Below are 23,152 nucleotides of genomic sequence, written 5' to 3'. Positions count from 1 at the left end.
GAGAGGGCAGTGTTAGGAAAATGGTTTGTAGTGGGGTGGGGAGGCTCGTCAGGATGATACGGATTGGGTGCAGGGTCACCAACATAAAGGACACTCCTTTATGACCTTGATCTTCCTTAGCTGGATAGGTCATCTCAGCTTAGTAAAATGTTGATCATCTCAGTTCTTTGTTATCTTTGTTCAACAATTGAACATCATTTCTCACCACTTTGTCCTACACCTTCCTCTTTCACAGCCCCCCCCCCTTTTTTTAGAGATCAGCACATTTTTATGCTGCTGTATTCATCCATATGCATTTGTGCCGGTGGCACGTAAAAAGCACCATCCAAACGTGGCCGATGCCAGGGCCGCCCTGACTGGCTTCTGTGCCGGTGGCACGTAAAAAGCACCAACCAATCGTGGCCGATGCCAGCACCGCCTCATCTGGCTTCTGTGCCGGTGGCACGTAAAAAGCACCATCCAAACGTGGCCGATGCCAGTACCGCCTTGACTGGCTTCTGTGCCGGTGGCACGTAAAAAGCACCAACCGATCATGGCCGCTGCTAGCCTCCCCTAGCACCCGTTCCGGTGGCACATAAAAGCACCCACTACACTCACGGAGTGGTTGGCGTTAGGAAGGGCATCCAGCTGTAGAAACACTACCAGATCAGACTGGAGCCTGGTGCAGCCTCCTGGCTTCCCAGACCCCAGTCGAACCGTCCATCACAGGTGTTTTTACATGGCACTAGCACCTATACAAATGCTTTTTTACATGGCACCCACGTTTTAGGGTCTCAATTCTGTTGTGGTAGACAGGTCTTCTCAAGTATAGCAATGCACCACATATCTCAATCCTCTGTCATCCCCTTTGTAAGCTTCAGCATTTTGAAATTGTCCCCATATCTTCCTGGGTCTCGCTCTTCCACAACTTTTCTCTACTTTAAGTGATCTTCACTTCATTATGCAGCTGTCCTCATCCATCTGCATCACATGACCAAACCAGTCCATACTATATATATGTGTGTGTGTGTGTACACATCTCACAAAGCATTGTTCAGCATGAGGTTATATGAGAGGCTACTATGCAGTTGGACTAAATGTGACTGAAGAGTGAGCTTCATAACTACACAAACATATTATTTACACAAGAACATGTATATCTGTGTGTGCACATGAATGTGTGTTTGTATATATATATATATATATATATATATAATATATTAAATTAGAGATAAAACCACTATTAGGCAAATCAAACAAATAATTAAACTTTTAATACTTTTGATATATATTTAAAATAATATAAATTAATTAATCTTATGTATTGGCTTAAGTTTTTCATTGTTTGATTTGCCTAATAGTGGTTTTATCTCTAATTTAATATAATATATTATCTTACTATAAAATTGGATTCAATCCTAAATCTGATTTTTCCCTGTAAGTTTGGATTTATTCCCTAATATTTTATTATATATATATATATATATATATATATATATGGGTTGGCAAGAAAGTAATTTCAGTTTTTTAGTTTGAAATAAAAGTCATCTTTTTTTCATGCAAAGAATGAACTTAAATCAATTATATATTTTCCATCTTTTTCTGGCAATTTCCTGATTTCACACTCATATAAATTCTGGTCCTTATCAGCCAAAAACTGAAGCAAGACAATTTCAGCTCATCATCATTATTGAAAGTTTTACCATTCAAAGAATTTTCCAAACTTCGAAATAAATAGTAATCTGATGATGCAAAGTCAGGACTCTATGGTGGATGTGACATCACTTCCCAACCAAGCTCCATTAATTTTTCATGAGTTAGCAAAGACGTGTGTGGTCTAGCATTGTCATGGTGGAACACAATTCCTTTACAATTTGCCAATTCTGGCTGTTTTTTTTCTCTTTTTATTGCTTTTTCCAGTTTCATTAGTTGTTGACAGTAAACATCTGAATTGATTGTTTGGTTCCTTGGAAGCAGCTCAAAATACACAACACCTTTGTAATCCCACCACCAAATTGACAGCATGACCTTTTTTTAATGCAATTCAGCTTTTGATGTAGTTTGTGCTGGTTCCATGATCGTTTTCATTTGATGTTATTGTAGACAATTCATTTTTCATCTCCAGTGATGATTCGTTTTCAAAAAAAAAAGTCAATTTCATTGCATTCAAGATGCATATCGCAAAATATTGATTTGTTGTGTAAAGTAAATCTCTCTCAATTTATGTAGAACCTAAATATCGAGCTTCTTAATGAATCCAAGATATTTTAATTCATTTCCAATTGTTGTGTGTGATACATTTAATCTCTCTGCAATCTCTCACACATTTATATGACAATCAGATTCAGTTATGGCTTTGATTCGGTCATCATCAACTTCAGTAGGTTGACCAGAACATTGGTCATCTTTGACGGAAAAATCTCCAGAACGGAATTTTTTAAACCATTTATGTCATATGTGTTCTGTTAAGCAATTAACACCATAAATTTCACACATCTGTTTATGAGCCTCAGCAGCTTTCTTGCCTTTACAAAAATAAAAAAAAAGCCTTTATAGAAATAAAAAAATATGGCAAAAATATTTGTTTTTGCACTCCATGTCAAAATTGACACTGAACTAACAGCTGTAAACAAAATTACGTGCAATTTGCTTCTAAAGTCAGCTAAACGTAACGGCTATCAAATTTCAAAAGGAAAGGGTCATAACATTGACAAAAGTAATTCAAAACAAATCGTAATGTCATGCATTTGCGAAAAACAAATTTACTTTCCTGCCAACCCAATATATATGTGTACTTCCATCTCTTGTCCAAGATGAAAATGCAGCTCAGAGGTCGCCGTTTTAACACCCTTGTCAAGATCCAGAGCAAATTGTAGAAGGTCTTCAGCTTGCTTACAGAAAATGACTTCCAGGCCAGATTCCAGAAGTGGCAGGAATGCTGGGACTGGTAATTTGTTGCGCAAGGTGACTATTTCAAAGGAAATGATGTTAAAACTTAGGTAAATAAGGACTTTTTGATACTATCTTGTGTAACACCAAAGAATAGAGATTTTAAAATCCAGATAAATACTTTATGCCCACTCTCTTGTAATCCAAAATTAGCTAATCGATCAACATCAATGGAAATTGTAGCTGTGATACCAGTGCCGGTGGCATGTAAGAGAACCATCCGAACGTAGCTGTAGCCAGCGCCGCTCTGACTGGCCTCCGTGCCGGTGGCATATAAAAAGCACCATCTGATCATGGCCGTTGCCAACCTCGTCTGGCCTCCGTGCTGGTGGCACATAAAAAGCACCATCCAATCGTGGCAGTTTGCCAGCCTCCCCTGGCATCTGTGCTGGTGGCACGTAAGAAGTACCCACTACACTCACGGAGTGGTTGGCGTTAGGAAGGGCATCCAGCTGTAGAAACATTGCCAGATCTGACTGGGCCTGGTGCAGCCTTTCGGCTTCCCAGACCCCAGTTGAACCGTCCAACCCATGCTAGCATGAAAAACGGACGTTAAACAATGATGATGATGGTGATTGAACAGTGCGAAACAAGGAATCATGTACGACAAGCAATTATGGTTGTACTCTCAGTTGGTAAATCCTGAGTTTGCTTTGAAGAATTTCATGTAAAATTCCAGAATATAGTAGTAGATAGACATAATAAAGGATGGAGATTTATGCATCTTTATTCGTCTTCAATTGAAATTTTGCAACATTTAAGCTGTCAACATCTTAGGGTCTTTAGGTGTGATGGCTCTGTGCAACTTATTGATTCATATTAAATTCTAGTACAATTACTGATTCAAAGATAAACAAGTACATAACTTTTTGAAGATGTTCCTGTTATGTTAGTTAGTTAGTTAGTTGGCTCAAAAAGCAAGGCCATGTAGGGGGACATGGAGTTATGTACAGGGTGGTGTTCATGTAAAGAGTTCAGGCCACTTGAGGTCAAGAGAGACTTTGAACCGAGCGGTCGTCGGCATCTTCACTATCTCGTCCGGCAGCTTATTCCACGGATCCGCAACCCGGACGGAGAAAGCCCCTCTCCTTCGATTGAGATGAAATCGTCGCAGATAGAGCTTTTCGGAATGACCCCGCAGCCGACGCTCTGGAGCAGGAGTGAAGAACAGCTCTTTCGAGAGGTTACACTTTCCGCTTATGATGTTGTGAGTAAGAATAGAGAAACAAGTACTAATTAAAGTCATTTATTCTACTGTACCAAATAATACAAAAGCATTAGTTTATCCATTACCACAGTTAAAATTTACTGCAAAATGTTGATTTTGAGAACATAGTTTCTTATTGAACCATTACTAAGAATAAACTAAAATGATTTTTTTTTTTGAAAAGATGGACATATCACAATTTTTTTGTAATATGAAGGCCTATTGAATTGAATGAATCTAAGATTATTTATAGACTTTAGCAGGAGTGGTTGTGTGGTAAGTAGCTTGCTTACCAACCACATGGTTCCGGGTTCAGCCCCACTGCGTGGCACCTTGGGTGAGCGTCTTCTACTATAGCCTCAGGCCAACCAAAGCCTTGTGAGTGGATTTGGTAGATGAAAACTGAAAGAAGCCCGTCGTGTATATATATATATATATATATATATATGTGTGTGTGTGTGTGTGTTTGTCCCCCTAGCATTGCTTGACAACCGATGCTGGTGTGTTTACGTCCCCGTAACTTAGTGGTTCGGCAAAAGAGACCGATAGAATAAGTACTAGGCTTACAAAGAATAAGACCTGGGGGTCGATTTCCTCGACTAAAGGCAGTGCTCTAGCATGGCCGCATTCAAATGACTGAAAAAAAATAAAAGAGTAAATTTTTCACTTCGTTCCACCAATTGTAATTAATGTGGATTCTCAGTGTGTATAGCATCCCAAACACGGTTGTAGTTGCAATCTACATTCCCTACAAACACACTGTTATTCGGATTTTATCAACTGATGATGATGTTACATATTTCTTTGGGGTCCTGGCAGGAATACCACAAGAACCTTGCAGTATTCTTGCACTTTTCTCGTTCATTGTACCTTTGATCTACTCATTATATTGTGTCGAGTCAAAAGTTTTAGAATATTTCAGTAACTTATTTGCTTTATTTATCAAGTTGCAACAAAAACTGCCTAGCATTCAAAGTAAAGACCATTGTATTGCACCATATGAAGCCGCTTTTCTGCCAGTTCTTTGACCCCATGCTCATACCAGTTCTTGTCCTTTGGGGCCAAGAACTCTTTCACCGAACTTTCCACCTCCTCATGGTTGATGGAATGCTGCAAGTGCAGGATGTGAGCCATGGATTGGATCAAGTAATAATCCGAGGGAGCTAAGTCTGGACTATGTGTTGGGTGTGGCATCAGTTTGATTCCTCCAAGTTTCTGGAGTTTATTCTGAGTCATTTGAGTGGTATGGAGTCTTACATTATCTTTCTGCGGAAGAGATTGCTTTTTGTTAACCAGTGCCAGGTATTTTTGCTGGACAATAGTATACATCCATGAGATGCCAAACTTACCTGATACTCTCCAAGTGCTGCTTGCCAGATTTGCCTCTGTGGCTTGGAGCACAGCCTCAGAATCCATGGATTTAGTCCTATCTGACCTTGCCCAAATGCTGAAGTTGCAACCCGAAATTTCTTGAACCATCTGATTACTGTACTGTGATCAATTGCAACTTCACCTTTTGTACAACAAATTTTTTAGTTGCTTCTGCAGTGTTAGAAGCACTCCGTCGGTTACAACGACGAGGGTTCCAGTTGATCCGAATCAACGGAACAGCCTGCTCGTGAAATTAACGTGTAAGTGGCTGAGCACTCCACAGACACGTGTACACTTAACGTAGTTCTCGGGGATATTCAGCGTGACACAGAGAGTGACAAGGCCGGCCCTTTGAAATACAGGTACAACAGAAACAGGAAGTAAGAGTGAGAGAAAGTTGTGGTGAAAGAGTACAGCAGGGATCACCACCATCCCTGCCGGAGCCTCGTAGAGCTTTTAGGTGTTTTCGCTCAATAAACACTCACAACGCCCAGTCTGGGAATCGAAACCGCGATCCTACGACCGCGAGTCCGCTGCCCTAACCAATGGGCCATTGCGCCTCCAACTCTGCAGTGTTATGGCCCAGTTCAAACACATAAAGCATAAATTCCTAAATTAGACTATGCCGCACATTCACCTGTATGGCTTTCAGACCACATATATAGAGTGAAGCAATGCATTTGTCAGCACATTAGCTACCATAATACTTCCAACCTCAGCAGGGACCTTCCACAACTTGAACTGCTTTAGTCACATAATATATGTGCTGAAAAGTTCCAGGTTTTGAATAAAAGAAAATACAGCAGGATCAGTTAATATGATTTTATTCAACATATTAAGGAGTCTTAAGGTGGTGCTCCAGCATGGCCGCAGTCAAATGACTGAAACAAATAAAAGAATATTCCCCTCTCAGATTCAGACACTTATTTCAGTGGTCCTTCAGTTTTTCTAAGCCCTGTAACAGAATTCGAAAGGTTGGGTCTTCAACCAGTCCTTTCATGATATCCTTAAATCCAGGAACTAAAATGGACTTAGTTTTAATGTGGGTAAAACACAGTCTAAATCAACCATTCAAATATACCAATCACTCATTTAATTAGTTCTAAATATATATTTCTTCTTTTTTCATCATTGTGTTGGATAAGTTTAAATAGTTTAACACCATTTTAATTTTATTAAATATGGCGATTTGTCTGTCCCCTTTTCAATCCTCTCAGCTTCCTCCTCCACCCCAAGTTATGTCATGCAGAGGTTAATCCTAAAAGAACCAAAATCTTCAACATTGAACTGGTAAGCCACATTAAACAGTCTCAACCACGGGCAAGCATGTAAAACACAAGCAACAACACAATATTTGTGTTACATGCAGGTGGCATGTAAAAAGCACCATCCGATCGTGGCCGCTGCCAGCCTCGCCTGGCCCCTGTGCCGGTGGCACGTAAAAAGCACCATCCGTCCGTGGCCGTTTGCCAGCCCCGTCTGGCACGTAAAAAGCACCCACTACACTCTTGGAGTGGTTGGTGTTAGGAGGGGCATCCAGCCGTAGAAACATTGCCAGATCAGACTGGGCCTGGTGCAGCCTTCCGGCCTCCCAGACCCCAGTTGAACTGTCCAACCCGTGCTAGCATGGAAAGCGGACGCTAAATGATGATGATGATGATGAATGATAATGCATTTCCTGGAAACAAATTACTTTTAATATTTGATAACTACATCGAACGGCGTTTGCTACATTTGATCTCGTATCAGTTATAAAATGACAATCTTTATTAACAGAATCCAGAATATCATTCACAGCTTAAGGGACCGATTCAGTAATTTGTTCGTTATCCCTATTTGAGTTATTGCTTGTTTGATCTGCTTACATCATTGAGAAACACCTACATTATTATTTCTTGTTTGAGATACAAATCTAGTTTGTTGATTCATAATTACAACCTGAAATTCCATCCTATATTTTTAATGATGGTCAGATAGTAAACAAAATAATTAAATTCACAAAATGTGTATATTAATTTACGAAGGGAAGTAATGAACGAGTTAACTCCCTTGAGCATGAATGAGTCATCTCCCCTGGAAAATAGCTAGCTATTTGCATTAAATATTGTTTCGTATATATACGACTATCTGTACCGTCAATATATGTATGTTTGCAAGCATGTATGTATATATATGTGTGTGTGTGTGTGTGTCAGAGGAAGAGAGAGAGATAAGTATAGATGAACATGCCAGGTGCCAAGCACCCTCCCTGGCCAACACTTGATACTGGATTGCAGCTCCGTCAAAGATGTCTGATACTATTAGATGTTTGATACTATCAAGTATTAAAGAGATGTCATTCGCATAAGCTGATGCTAATCTTCCGCGTCATAGTTCACGTGGGATGACCTTCGAAACATCCATCTTCTGTAGTAATAACTTGAGAGCCAGCTTGTACTGAAGGAGCTTGGGTGGGCATCTTTGATGGACTGAACATGCGATACTAAATGATTCCAATATGTGACCTTTTACTTTGACCACAGAGCAGATGTTACTGTACATTGCTGCAATCTAGTCTCTGAAAACTGGACCGAAACCAGCCGCTGTGAGCACAGCCTCCAAGTATTGACAGCTTTATCTTCCAGTTATAGGAGACATCTGCTATAAGATCAACGAACAAGTCTGACATATGAAAATAGTGTCCGAAGGGCAGACCATCCAACTGTTGTACAGTTAGTCATTGGGTCATGTGTGTTGTCGCTTGTTATCAGCATTCCACAATAATCTGCATCCTTAGCTGAAAGATGCAGCAGGCCATTGAGATAGGAGCTAAAATCCAACGCCATTTCTGACCCACTGTGCACTCCGGACAGTGCCACTGAAATGCTGCATACATCTACTTGGATTCGAGAACCAAGATCTCATCCCGGCCCATCAAAGACCAAATTGTGGCTTTGTTACCACGTTGCATTTCTGCCGCCAAGGCCCATCAAATGGCTTTCATTCCTTCCTCTGACAATGCAACCTTCATGCTTGGCATTGAAGATTTGATTAAGAGCCAATCTTGTCACCATCACGTCAGTTGCTATGCCTTTTGTAAGTGTCTCTTCTAGCTCACTAACCAGCTCCCTCTCAACTCTGTTGCTATTTCTTTACTAAACCCCAAATGTCTCTACTCAAATAGTTCTTTTCAGGGCTATACACCATCAGTTGTGGGCAACTGTACCCATCAACTTCTGATGGACTAACTATGCTGATCCAATTTTTAAAAGCTTAATACACCAGGGAAGATATGCATGACAGCTCCAATAACAGCAGTGGAAACAACAACTTCAGGCCAAGAGGCAACGGAAGATACACTAGAAGCAAGGACACAACTTACATTCAAGTTCAGAGATATATCATATCGGCCGGGACTGCCTTTAAGTGGCGCCAGCAGAACCACAAGTCCTCTCTTAGGGTTCTGTAAAGAACGTCATACAAAATTAAATGGAGGATCATAAAGCAGCCGGAGTCCTACTTAAACGGGAGCGGACGATGTAAACTTTGCATACCAGAGCAGACAAGGAGCCTTAAAGACTTGCTTGACCCGAAATCTCTCTTAAACTCAAGGCATGAGATCTATAGCCCCTGCCCCCGTTTCAAACGCCATATGCTGCAGGCGTGGGATTCTCCGTTCGTCGATTAGGGCTGTAGAAAGTACTTACGGACTAGAAACAGCCTAAGGGCGGAGATTCTGTTTATGCTCATAAGATTGTCAGCCGGACCGGTCTAAAGACGATAACTCGTCCCGTTTAAGGCTCAGACGGTGCATATTAATATTTTGTTCACGGAAATTAACTGACCATAACAGTTTCATACCTCCAATTGAAAAGAGGTTATATAACCCGCGGCTATTGAAGTCTGACGAATCGTCTATAAAGACAAGCACTTTATGGATGCAAAATCATTGGTCACTCGATGACCGGGCATTTATTTACATTACTGCTCTAACTTTTAGAGTGTGCTTCTTCTTCATATATATGATTCACTGACGATATCCATCCATCCACTCATCCCTCCCTATATATACATATATGTATATGTATGTATGTATATATATATATATATATATATATATATATAATATATATATATATATATATATATATATATATATATAATATATATACATATATGTATATATATATATATATATATATATATATATATATATACATATATGTATATATATATATGTATATATATATATATATATATATATATATAATATATATATATATATATGTTTGTCTGTATTCCACCTGCCTTCGTCTTTTGTTTATTTCCGTAAACCTGCCTTCGTCTATTTTCATAAAGCTTACCGTTATATATATATATATATATATATATATATATATATATATGTGTGTGTTGTATATATATATATATATAATATATATACATGTATATGTATGTATATATATATATATAATATATATATATATATATATATATATATATATATAATATATATACATATATATATATATTATCGATAGTACAATGCTCATTGTATGTGTTTTGTTCATGCACTCGTGCGGAATACCATCAGAGGGGAAAATTCCTTGGAGACGCTGGGTATCAAAAAACACTGACAACCTCAAACACTAGCATGAGGGACATAACTGCGTAAGTGTCATGTAATACTACGCCAACAGAGAATTATACAATTACAGACATATTTTCTTATGATCACAAATGCATGTGACCGTATAGATAGATAAATGCATATGTGTGTCTTTAGTCCCTCTCATGCTTTTTCAGTCTACTTCCATCTTGCTGCCGTTGTCGTCGTCGCCGCTGCAGACGACTGCCCAAAAACAAGCTGTACATTGTAGCATGATCTGTTATAGGATCTCCTTCTTGAAATTAAACACATCAAAACTTACCTGTCACTCTGCACGCCATGCAACCCGCTTCAACCATATCCTCACTCCACCACATACCATAACCTCTTATCTTACTATCTAATCAGTTCTTCTTCTTCTTCTTCTTCTTCTTCTTCTTCTTCTTCTTCTATTTCTTCTCCTCTCCTCCTCCTCCTCCTCCTCCTCCTCCTCCACGACGACGACGACGACCACCACCACCACCACCACCACCACTACTACTTTTCCTTTTTCTTTTTTACATATATCCACTTCATCGTTCTTACTATTTTTCTTAGTCAAAAGATATTTTTTGCCACAGGAGCAACAGTTAAAAGGGACATTACAAAAACACGTTTTATATATATATATATATATATATATATAGAGAGAGAGAGAGAGAGAGAGAGAGAGAGATGTAGATATAGTAAATCCAAAAAAGAACAAACACAATAAAACAACAACGCGAGGACGTGGTACATTTAAAGTATTAGCAGACGCTCAGGGAAGGAAAGAATTCGAGCAGACGCTCTTCTTCGGAAAAGCGGAAAGTCCAATAATTTCACACGCCGCATAAACACACACACACACACACACCACACACATTGTATGTGTAGGTGCGATTTTCATAAAATCGGGTGAAGTGTTGGGGCAGGGTTGAGAAATGAGATGAAAAGTATGCATACCAGGTTGAGTCAAAAAGTTTTTTCAGATTTTTCACTGATAACTTGTTTCTCTATGAAATTTGATACAACTCGTCCAATCGTTGCTGATTGCTTTTTTTTTTCTTTATTTTCATATATGCATGGCGTGGTTTGATGGGTAATTGGATATTGCTTAGGTTGGCGTTGTTCCCATAGAAAACCGAGTTAACAGAAAAAATTCGTGTAATAATTTCACACACCGCATAAACGTCTGAACATAATTTATTATGTTGCATTAGTATGAAAAGATGTTTATGTATTGCAGGTCATGGAAATAACAAAGTAGAAATAGCATAATATGATATGCTAGGCTTGTCTTGACACGTTAAGCAAATATGCAAGTGTCGTGTCATGTCTTCAATTAAAACAGCTACAGAGTCAGTATAATACGAAGCTTGACCCAAGACACTCTGAAACTGGCGAGGGAGGATAACGTCATATCGACCCTAACACTCCGAAATCAGCATCTTTATTGACTGTATGTATAGGCTTTGCTCATGGAAAGTTCCAGATAGGCTACTGATCTATCACGTAAACAACTGTTGATTGGACAAAATATTAGTTGTGTACATAATTAAATCGTGATTTGAAATTTGTAATGTGGCAAAACGCGGGTTCGAATCCAATGTTACATATGTGCCATTTTGTTCGAAGTTGCTTAAGCTGTTTGCTTCCCCTCCATAAGGTTTCGGGTTCAGTTCCACTCTGTGGAACCTTGAGCAAGTGTCTTCAACAGGCGTGGCTTTAGGGGCAGGCATGGTTCTGGATTCAGTCCCACCTTGGACAAGTGTCTAGTTTACTCGAGTATAGTTCTACTATAGCCTCGGCGGATCGACCAAACCCTTGCGAGTGAATTTGGTAGACGGAAACTGTAAGAAGGCTGTCGTATATATATATATATAATATATATATATATATATATATATATATATACATACTTATGTGTGTGTGTCTTGTGTCTGTGTTTTTACTTCTTTATTCTTACTTTATCTTCGGTCTTCTTCCAGCTACCCACTTCTCTAAGGCTCGTATAATAAAGTATCACCTATACCCCATCTCTGGCCTACCAAAGAACCAGTCTAGCGGACTCCTATCTCACCTGGGTCATTGACCTTAAAAATCCCTTTCACAAACTTTATTCTTAAGAAAAAAGATAGGGCGGGGGAAGGGTATCTTTTTTCTTCACAAATGTAAATAAACCCAATCTGCTTCTTAAAGGAGGGACATATTCATTATGCACAGAATGTTATTTACCTAAATGGACGCCAGTGATTGGTTAAAATTGCCGAAATGCAAGAAATTAAAGACGAAATATGTTACAACCTATAGAACTTTCTCAATAAAGCCAAGAGAAAATGATGTTTTATAAACACATTCTACCAGTATACGAAGTTTAAAACTTTTTAGTTACCTAGAAATTATGTTACAAACTGCCGTTCAAAAGGAAAAGATGCTTACGTTCCCGTAAGCTAGCGGTTCGGCAAAGAGACCGATAGAATAAGAACTAGACTTACAATGAATAAGTCCTGGCCGCAGTCAAATGACTGAAACAAGTAAAGGATATTTTTTAATTTCATTTATGTCTCCCCTCTCTTTCACAGAAAGATAATAATAATAACGACGACGACGAGGATGATGATGATGATGATGTGGGTGGGGGCTGCAATAAGGGTGGAGTACTTGCAGAAAACGGCACAACCTTAGTCCACTGGTAGTGAACAGCTGACACTGTAGTACATCTCCAGCGTTAGAAGCTGTGTAAAGGCAATAATAATAATAATAATCTGGAGACTATTAAACATTTGTTGAGGAGACCTACGATGAAAACCATTTCAAGTCATGACTGTTCAGTCATTTAGTAGGGAAAGAAGCATTCATTATCGGATGCATTCTTCAATTTCCAAAACACGCAGGTTGTAAGTTGAAGATTTGGCAGCCACTTCTAGCAGGGCCAATGATCATGAAAAGCGCTCAGAGTAGTCTCCCTTGTCTGAAGCTCTTGTATACCTGGCGGAATCCATTGTTTTCAGCGGTAGCTGTCTCCTTGGCAACGCGTATCTCTGCTGTCGACATTCTTCGGAATCTGAACGCATTTATTGTTTTTTTATGTTATACTAGCTTCTGCTAAGACTGGTAATTACCGTTCTCTCTCTCTCTCCTCTCTCTCTCTCTTTCTCTCTTTGTATGTGTGTGTGTGTATATATATATATATATATGTATGTACGCACGCACACACACACATACACAGGTTCGGTGTAACAGACAAGTTAAAGCATGGCTATATATATATATATATATATATTATATTATTATTATTATTATTATTATTATTTTCAGTCGGCAGAAATTACAAGATATTATACGCATCAAATTCGTTCGGGTCAACCACGAGAACATTCGTAAATTCCTTCGATTAAATATCAACAACAACAACAACAATAATAATCTTTTCTAATCTATCTATCTATCTATCTATCTACTATCTATCATCTATCTATCTATCTATCTATCTATCTATCTGTCTAATAATCAATCTATCTATCGTCTATCCATCATCAATCTATCTATCTTTCTGGCTATCTATCTATCTATCTATCCTATCTATCTATCTATCTATCTATCTATCTATCTATCGTCTATCTAATCTATTGTATCATCATCTATCTATCTATCTATCTATCTATCTATCTTTCTGGCTATCTATCTATCTATCTATCTATCTATCTTTCTGGCTATCTATCTATCTATCTATCTGAGTACATAAACGCACACACACGCGACATACATACACACACTCACGCGCACATACATACACACACACACACTCCCGCACACATATACACGCACACATACTCACAAACACATTGAGGCATGCATACATTCATGTAATGAATATAGATCAGCATGTAATGAAGGCTATACAAGTGAAGAATTCAAATAGCATGTATGGAACCTTTTGAACAGAGTACATTTCATCCACTTTGTAAACACAGATATTAATCTGTATGTGTGTGTGTGTGAGTTATGATTTAGCTTAGGTACAGCAATACTAATAATCATTTGTTGGACCTCAATATACGTATACTTTAGGGTAAAGTGTTAGATGAGTTTAGAGTTAAATATTCATTGACTAGCACTATGACTCGGCAACGCCGGGTCATAGTGCAAATGCATGCATATACAGCTGCGAGTAGTCCAAAATTCTCCAACTGAGATTCTTACGTGAATAGATGCACACGCTTGGTTGTATGCATCGACACTTCAACTCGACCACATATTTACAAACACCAGGAACTCTCTCAACTCAAAAAGAACTTAAAACAAACTCAAAGAAAAATCATACATACATACATACATACATACATATGTACATGTGTATGTATTATGGTGATGTATGCTTGAAGCATTGTGAAATAAATATCAATGATTTCGAAAGCCACTGCAGTTAGATACAAATATGAACAGAGACCAAACATTTGTCTTAACATATTTAATTATCCTAATATTTTGAAGTACATGTGTCTGTGTAATACTCAACCACTTAAACTTCTGTTCAGTTAAACGGTAGTTTAATTATTTAACACTCATTTTTCCTTCTAAGCATGGGTTTGATGAAAACTGAGCCAGTATTTTATAGCCAGATGTCCTTCCTGTTGCCAATTCTTGCCTGTTTTGCAAGTAAGGAATTATTTTTATTCTACTGATCTTAAAAAGACTACTCTGTAAAGTGGTTAGAAGTAAGAAGGGCATCCAGCCATAAAAATAGTACTAGAGCAGAAATTGGAGTACGGCACAATTCTCTGGGTTCATCAGATCTTTTTGAACCACCTTACCCATGCAAACATAGAAATTAGGCATTAAAGGATGATGATGATGATGATGATGATAGCATGCCAAATGGCAAATTAGTGCAGTATAGACTTTTCTGATTTTGTGTACCAGAAATTAACTAAAACTGTTAAATCCCCCCCATAAGAGTTAGTTAGAGGAAGACAGAAAGGTGGATTAAATAATCAACACAAATGTATGAATAGGAAGGAAAATGGTGGAAAATATGAGATTAGTTGATGATCTGTAAAGATGCTGGTAGGAGTATAAGTTGTGTCTCTTAGTTACAGATATTGATGATATTAAAGATGATGATGATGATGATGTTAGTGACCCTATTCTTTACTTGATACTGTTTCAGCTGTTGCAAGAAGCAAACATGAATCAATTGTCTTATGTTATACCTGCACGGTTTCTCATTTTGGTTGCCCACTTCATTGCAGTGGTGATGATTACATTATCCAGGGTAAGTTATACAGAAATGTCATACCACTTCTATCTTCATTGTTATCCCACTGATATCTGTGTTATTGCTATCACATTGATATTGTTACTCATATCGCACTGATATCATTCAGTTCATCTCAGAAACTTGTTTTCTTTCTAATATAAAAACAGCAGGCTGATCGGTTTAGTTCGGTCAACTTATAAGATTTAAAATGTTAACACTTCCTGCATTTGGTAACAATGTAATCTTAATGGACATTCAAATCTCTTAGAACTGTTAAAAGTGTATGCTTAATAGGATGTAAGACCTTACTGTGTGCACACTCATACATATATTTCATTTGGAAAGTACAGTAAAAAGCATAAAGTCAGCTGATTGGCACTAAAAATGGTAGAATATACACGAATGTTATTGTCAAAAATGAAAGTTGCTAGAATATTTGAAGACCTGCATCTAAAATAGTAAAACAATTTAAGCAACTTTACTCCTGTTTTTGTTCAAATAGTCAACAATACAGGCACAGGTGTAGCTGTGTGCTAAGAATTTTGCTTCCCAACCACATGGTTCTAGCTTCAATCCCACTGCATGAAACCTTGGCCAAGTGTATTCTATTATAACCATGGCTGCTGTCCAATGACTGAAACAAGTAAAAAAAAAGCGATAAAAAGTTTCAATGTCAAACCCAGCTCAAATCTGATGACAATCAACAACATTGCATTGTTGGACATAGCAAATATAGCCACATGTGCAACCAAATGCTTTTGCTCCTTAAAATCCTTTAGCATTCAGATTACACTGTCAAATGTAATGCTTATTTATTCTCATGCCTATAGTTTACATTGAATACTCTATTTTTTCCTTTCCTGTTAACTAAATTATTGTCTGGTTTACTTTGAGATAATTTTTAAGTTGATATCTGGTTGAAATATGTTTGTATATATCTTTTATATTTTAACTCAGGAGCGAAATGTAATGGAATCTCTGCCTCTAAGTTATACATCAGAGGAGTACAGCAGTAAACAAACAGAGTGAGTACAATTCAATTAAGTGTTTTAAAGAAATATATTTACTACCTGATGTATATATATATATAATTACATATAAGTGCTGAAAAGTAAAGAAAACAATATCCTACATGTTGGAAGTGAGCTCCTCTGGAAGTACTCCCTTCCTGATGACCTGCCATACAACTCCAAATTAGCTGGACTAGCCTACCTCAAAGAAGACCGGTATCAATACTTCCTTCGTAGTTCATTCGTTGCTTTTTGCGAATTCAACGCTCTGTACTGATTCCCATATCAGAGCAAATTTTGGTTGAATAGGCCAACGCGTCATCTACGGTTTTGTCTCTGCTTACAAGTAGAGAAGTTTTCAAGGTTGATAGTTTAATGGCACATCGTTGCAGACCCTTCATTTGGAGCTACTTTTGAGAGTCATTACTTTCAGGAAGTATAACTCCAAAGGCCAAGAATTGACAAGAAAAAAAATGACAGTATTGCCTGAAGAATTAAATGGGCATCAGATCTTGTTGCTGCGTTTTCTGCATCTTCCATCAACCATTCTAGCACAGTGATGATTTCCGTGAATTTTGCATGCATACAAAATTCTGGCTTGGACTGGCTTCTGTGCCGGTGGCACGTAAAAGGCACCAACCGATCGTGGCCGCTGCCAGCCACCACCCCTCCCCGGCACCTGTGTCAGTGGCACGTAAAAAGCACCCACTACACTCTCGGAGTGGTTGGTGTTAGGAAGGGCATCCAGCTGTAGAAACTCTGCCAGATCAGACTGGAGCCTGGTGCAGCCTCCTGGCTTCCCAGACCCCGGTCAAACCGTCCAACCCATGCTAGCACGGAAAACGGACGTTAAACGATGATAATGATGATGATGATACCTTTCATTGTATCTGCTCGTCTACTCCATCTCGTTTCCCCAGCCCATTTGATAGTTGCACCAGTCTTCTCAATCAAGATATCCCATCGATGAGTTGAGGCTGAGAAGAATGAAAATAAACAGTCCAATGTGCCAAGAAATGTAGCTGAAGCTGCACCCATTGAAGCTGCATGCACAGCTGCTAAATTCAGAGAGTGATATATATATATATATAAACAATTGCAGCGTGGAAGGTGTTTGTAAGCCATTTAAGAAACACACAAAAGCCATTCAATTCACTTCAACATTTAAGTTTAATTTGTCAAAATATTTTCGTCGCTTTAAGACCGCGACCTGTTCACTGACAAAAATCCGTAAGATGCAGCATGGATTTTTGTCAGTGAACAGGTCACGGATTTTAGCGACGAAAATATTTTGACAAATTAAACTTAAATGTTGAAGTGAATCGAACGGCTTTTGTGTGTTTCTTAAATGGCTTACAAACACCTTCCACGCTGCAATTGTTTTCATTTCAGCACACGATCTCAGATCAAATCACTTGCTATGCGAGTACATCTCCGTAATATATATATATCATCATCATCATCATCATCGTTTAATATATATATATATATATATATATATACTAGCAGTATCGCCCGGCGTTGCTCGGGTTTGTAAGGGAAATAACTATATAAGCATTTTTAGAGAGTTACTTCCCTTATATACCCGAGCAAAAATGCATTAAAAATGCGGAAAAATGATGGTAAATTTTTTTTTAAATCGTAGACGTGCGCTAATACCCAGAAGGGCTCGATATGAATCACGACTATAAGATACCCGCTTTTGGTTAAACTGCACCGCAAAATGTGTGAGTAGTTAGGAATTTAAATCGGAGTAGACAGACACTCACACAACTTCATTTTTATATATAAAGATATATATATATATATATATATATTGTGAGCTTCTTTTTATTTCAATTTTCAGATTTGTGGTTGCACTCAGCCTATCGTATGTGATGTTTACCTGTGAATTCCTTGGATTCCTCAGTGGTACAACCATGTTCATTGGTTCCCAGTGTATATTTTGTATCCTTTATGATATTGTGATGTATAGGTTGAGAATGCTCTGATTATATTGAGAGATGTGAGTCTGGAACGAGGTAAAATCAATGAATCCTCCACAGATTTATTGCTTAACTAGTCACTACATATAGTGGTGTAATGTTCGTGGATGTACCAATTTACATTGGCTGTTTAATGTAAGAGAACCATCCGTTCGTGACTGTTGCCAGCGCCGCCCCAACTGGCCGCGTGCCGGTGGCACGTAAAAAGCACCATCCGTTCGTGGCCGTTTGCCAGCTCTGTCTGGCACCTGTGCGGGTGGCACGTAAAAAGCACCCACTACACTCACGGAGTGGTTGGCGTTAGGAAGGGCATCCAGCCGTAGAAACACTGCCAGATCTGACTGGGCCTGGTGCGGCCTTCCGGCTTCACAGACCCCAGTTGAACCGTCCAACCCATGCTAGCATGGAAAACGGACGCTAAACGATGATGATGATGATGATGATATTTAATCAATGAGTCCGTGGAATAATGAGTTAAATGGGTGCTGATGAAGGTGAAAACTCTCCCAAAATATGGCATGTAACACCCATTAACCAGTCTTTCATCTTTGATTTCATTGTTTGTTTACATTTGACATCTCAGATACAAAACATCATAACAAAATCAGTGCTGGCTATGATTTCTATAGAAAATCTGTAGAGATGACTTTAGCATGATTTAAGTGTACTGCTAACACAGTAGTACATGGTATTAACTTATAAAAATGTTTTATACTTTGTAGCATATTATGGTTACATAATAATAATAATAATAAAAACATTGCGTACAGTGCTCAGGTGCACTACAACTCATCTAAAGTGTATGTATGGTGACCCCCCTTCAGTCAGACACTGACCATAGGTTTGCACCTAGAGAGTTACCCTCTGAGGTATAAGTCTGGGCAAGGTTGTTTTATGGAAGACCATGCATACTGGCCTCCCCTCTCCACATCACCGATGTTGTCCAAGGGAAAGGCAAGGGCCGATACAGCGTGGCACCTGTGACGTCACAACTCATTTCTACAGCTGAGTGAACTGGAGCAACGTGAAATAAAGTGTCTTGCTCAAGAACACAACACGCAGCCCGGTCCGGGATTCGAGCTCACAACCTCACGATCGTAAGCTCGACGCTCTAACCACTGAGCCACGCGCCTTCACATGTGTGTGTATAGTACATAGGGTAATGTACAAGCGTCAGGAAAAGAACAGTGCATGAGTCATGACATACACATGTGTATGAGTATGGAAGGGGGACAATCAGGTGTAGTTTCAGCGATTTCGGAAAGCATGAGGGCCTTAAAGGATGCGAAATAACGAAATGCCATGTGCCTACAAGTCATTAACATTCTCCTACTATACTTGATAGCACCTATGACCAAATATTACAGACTTAAGGTGACCATGTATGTAAATGACCCCTATCAAATTTCATCACAACATTTCGAGAATGCCTAACCTAAAAATCAATGCAAATATGTTCATGTGTATTGACCTGATTACAAACACTAATCTTTTGTAACTGTCCTTTCCCCAAGTTTCACCCATCCTATCTCCCTCCTTCTATCAAGTGACTCCTTCCTCTATTCTTTCCTTCCTTCTCTTAACCTTCTTGTAACTTGTCTTCCTCTTTTTCTCTATTCTACTTGCCTTAACCCTTTAGTGATCAGATTATTCAACCAAACATAATACCTATTGATTCCCATTGATTTGAACTAATCATGCATATCTCATATCTTCAAGATCTTGATGTAGAATAGCATTCTTAATGTAGAATAGCATTGTAGGGTAGGTGTGAGAGCCTGGATCTGGTCAGTTTGAACATAAAACAGATTAAATATTTTGGCCGGATATGGCCGGTTTAAATACTAAAGGATTAAGCGTTAATTTTTTTTAGATTGTTCAATTTTTCTCAAGTAATCAATAGACCGATTGAGTAACGTACCTTTAATGGCTACTGGAAACAGCTGTAAGCCAAATTTACCCTAATAAAGGAAAAATATCTAACGACCATTGTTTATACCTTGTCTTATATATCGCTCTGTGTAAAAACCAGTTTGGGGCCCAATCATGGATTTACGATATAGAAGTTGTGATGAACCATAACTTTGGACCCTACCAAAAGATTACTTGGAGTTCTTCACTAATCTAAGCAATATTGTTAACTTGGTGTGCCAACAGAGAGCTTATGAAGTATTTGCCAAGATTGATAATCCCTCACTGTTAGCTTGGATCGTTAGTCCCTACACGCAATTTTTTTCTCTCCTTGTTTCTTTTCTGTGTATCTTTCTGTCGAAGAGCGTAGGCTCGAAACGTAAAAGACTTGTTTTATTTCTATTCCTGATGGCCATACTAATACAATTGTTTGTTTGTACTCCACCTGCCTCCGTCTTTTGTTTATTTTCATAAACCTTCCCGTTATATATATATATATATATATATATATATATCCGTGCCGGTGGCACGTAAAAAGCATCATCCGATCGTGACTGTTTGCCAACCTCGTCTGGCACCTGTGCCGGTGGCATGTAAAAAGCACCCACTACACTCACGGAGTGGTTGGCGTTAGGAAGGGCATCCAGCCGTAGAAACATTGCCAGATCAGACTGGGCCTGGTGCAGCCTTCTGGCTTCCCAGACCCCAGTTAAACCGTCCAACCCATGCCAGCATGGAAAGCGGACGCTAAACGATGGTGATGATGATGATGATATATATCCGGCTAAATAGCCAGTTCTAAAATCTCTATGTGAGATGCAAGTAGCAAGTCTACTGAAAAGTAACGGTTGTTACCACATCACCAAATTTCCGGCCTTGTACACTAGAAAGGTATTGTTGTTGTTGTCGTTGTCGTCGTCGTTAAGTCGGTGAGCTGGATGAAATGCTTAGCAGTATTTTGCACATCGCTCAGTTCTGAGTTCAAATTCCACTGAGGTCAACTTTGCCTTTCACCCTTTCAGGGTCGATAAAATAAGTACTAGTTGAACGCTGGGGTGATAGTAAAAGTGATAGTGTTTGTATAAATAATAATAATAATAATAATAATAAAACACCAGGACTTACAAACACATATAACATACAGAAAATTGCACTACGAGGCACTGCACACATCCTACGCAGAACACTTTCCATACAATAACCATCAGAGCATCACAACAAATCACAGCACATACCCAAGGCGCACAGAGCTGCGCTCGGTAGTGAAGTGAAAGCACGCTATAAAAATAAAACTACTGAATAATAATAATAATAATAATAATGATAATGATAATAATGGTATATAATTATTATAACTAGAATAATAATAATAACAATATTAATAATGAAAGTTTTCTTTATTTCCCTTTTCTTCCATTTCCTACAACTGTAGATAATTATATGGAATGAGAAGAATTTTTCTATAACATTTTTTTCAAAACATATGATTCTCTCTTTCATTCTTTCTCTGACTTTCTCTGTGTGTGTGTGTCTGTCTGTCTGTCTGTCTCTCTCTCTCTCTCTCTCTCTCTCTCTCCTCTCTCTCTCTCTCAACATTTAATCTCCAGAATTTGCACCTTTTGACCTTAACTCATCCAATTTCAGCTGCCATAACCCATGGCATTGGTGCTATCGTCTCAGCTTCCTTCATCCTCCAGTCGAGTATTGTCTTCTTCTATTGGTTCATTTTTGGATTCTGCAGTGTCTTACCGACGTTTACAGAAGTGTTAACTGTTTTTGGGGTTCACTGTTTCCACAGGGGGCTTTACTGAGTGTGTGCAGCTACCACTGTATCGCTGGTGGCGACGATGATTGTGATAATGATGGTGACATCTTAAGTTGGTAGTAACGGTGATAGTGATAGTAATAGTTAAATAAAGATGGTGGTAGTGATGGTGGTGGTGATGCTGGTAGTCATGACAACAATGATCATGACTATAGGCATACAAACACCCACTCCCCCCTCTCTCTCACGCACACACATACACACACACACACACATTGGGCACAAATATGACTGTGTGGATAAGCAGTTTACTTCTCAATCACTTAACCATGTGGTTTCAGGTTCAGTCTTACTGCACAGCATCTTCTACTGAGTAAATTCTGCAGACAGAAACTGAAAGAAGCCCAACCCATTATGTATATATATATATATAATACAAAATTAGAAAATGGAGGAATAGATTTCTTTCAATCATCAACTACTAGATAATATCAATTCATATAATTTATTAACTAATTATTTAGGAACATCCAGATCAAACAGAATAATACAGAATAAAGCAGTACACATCAATAAGTAAGATAATACCATAAGAACAATATATATAAATATAGAATGGATCTTACAGCTGTTTCAGCCTGTAGATAAGAGTATCTCATTATGCTCATATTAGTCAGATGTATTGAGGTGATATGCAGTTATAAATGAGTTACTTATATATATATCTCAATGTCTCGTCAGGGATTATAAAGTACAATTATAAAGGTATAAAATGAAGATATAAAAGTGCAAATATGAATATTAGAGAAGGTACACATATACAAGAATAAGTACATATACATATATACATATACATATAAGTGTATATACACCTACATATACATATATATAAGTATATACATAATAATAATAATATAATAATAATAATAATAATATAATAATATACATACACATAAGGTTACAGTTAATCAGATCTATATACTAGAATATACATATCACCTCAATACATCTGACTAATATGAGCATAATGAGATACTCTTATCTACAGGCTGAAACAGCTGTATGATCCATTTTATATTTATATGCATTGTTCTTATGGTATTATC

The 23,152-nt window shown here is 38.2% G+C and overlaps 1 protein-coding gene across 1 annotated transcript; it reads left to right on the top strand.

Annotated features, from left to right (window-relative positions):
- The first annotated feature begins 12,991 nt into the window (after positions 1–12,991).
- Positions 12,992–22,534, top strand: LOC115224562 (transmembrane protein 107-like). Its single transcript, XM_029795486.2, has 5 exons — positions 12,992–13,229; positions 15,286–15,390; positions 16,333–16,400; positions 18,232–18,332; positions 21,926–22,534. Exons 2-5 carry the CDS (start codon positions 15,304–15,306, stop codon positions 22,090–22,092), a joined length of 423 nt encoding a protein of 140 aa, XP_029651346.1. The 5' UTR covers positions 12,992–13,229; positions 15,286–15,303; the 3' UTR covers positions 22,093–22,534.
- Positions 22,535–23,152: the final 618 nt, after the last annotated feature.

Source organism: Octopus sinensis, linkage group LG25 (assembly GCF_006345805.1).
Source record: "Octopus sinensis linkage group LG25, ASM634580v1, whole genome shotgun sequence".
In the NCBI taxonomy this organism is placed as follows: domain Eukaryota; kingdom Metazoa; phylum Mollusca; class Cephalopoda; order Octopoda; family Octopodidae; genus Octopus; species Octopus sinensis.
This window is presented reverse-complemented; position numbering and strand designations above follow the sequence as displayed.

Coding starts and splice junctions, on each gene's coding strand:
- LOC115224562 (XM_029795486.2), top strand. CDS start 15,304: ATGAATCAATTGTCTTATGTTATACCTGCACGGTTTCTCATTTTGGTT. Junction 15,391..16,332: donor TGATGATTACATTATCCAGG/GTAAGTTATACA, acceptor ATTTTAACTCAG/GAGCGAAATGTAATGGAATC. Junction 16,401..18,231: donor TACAGCAGTAAACAAACAGA/GTGAGTACAATT, acceptor TTCAATTTTCAG/ATTTGTGGTTGCACTCAGCC.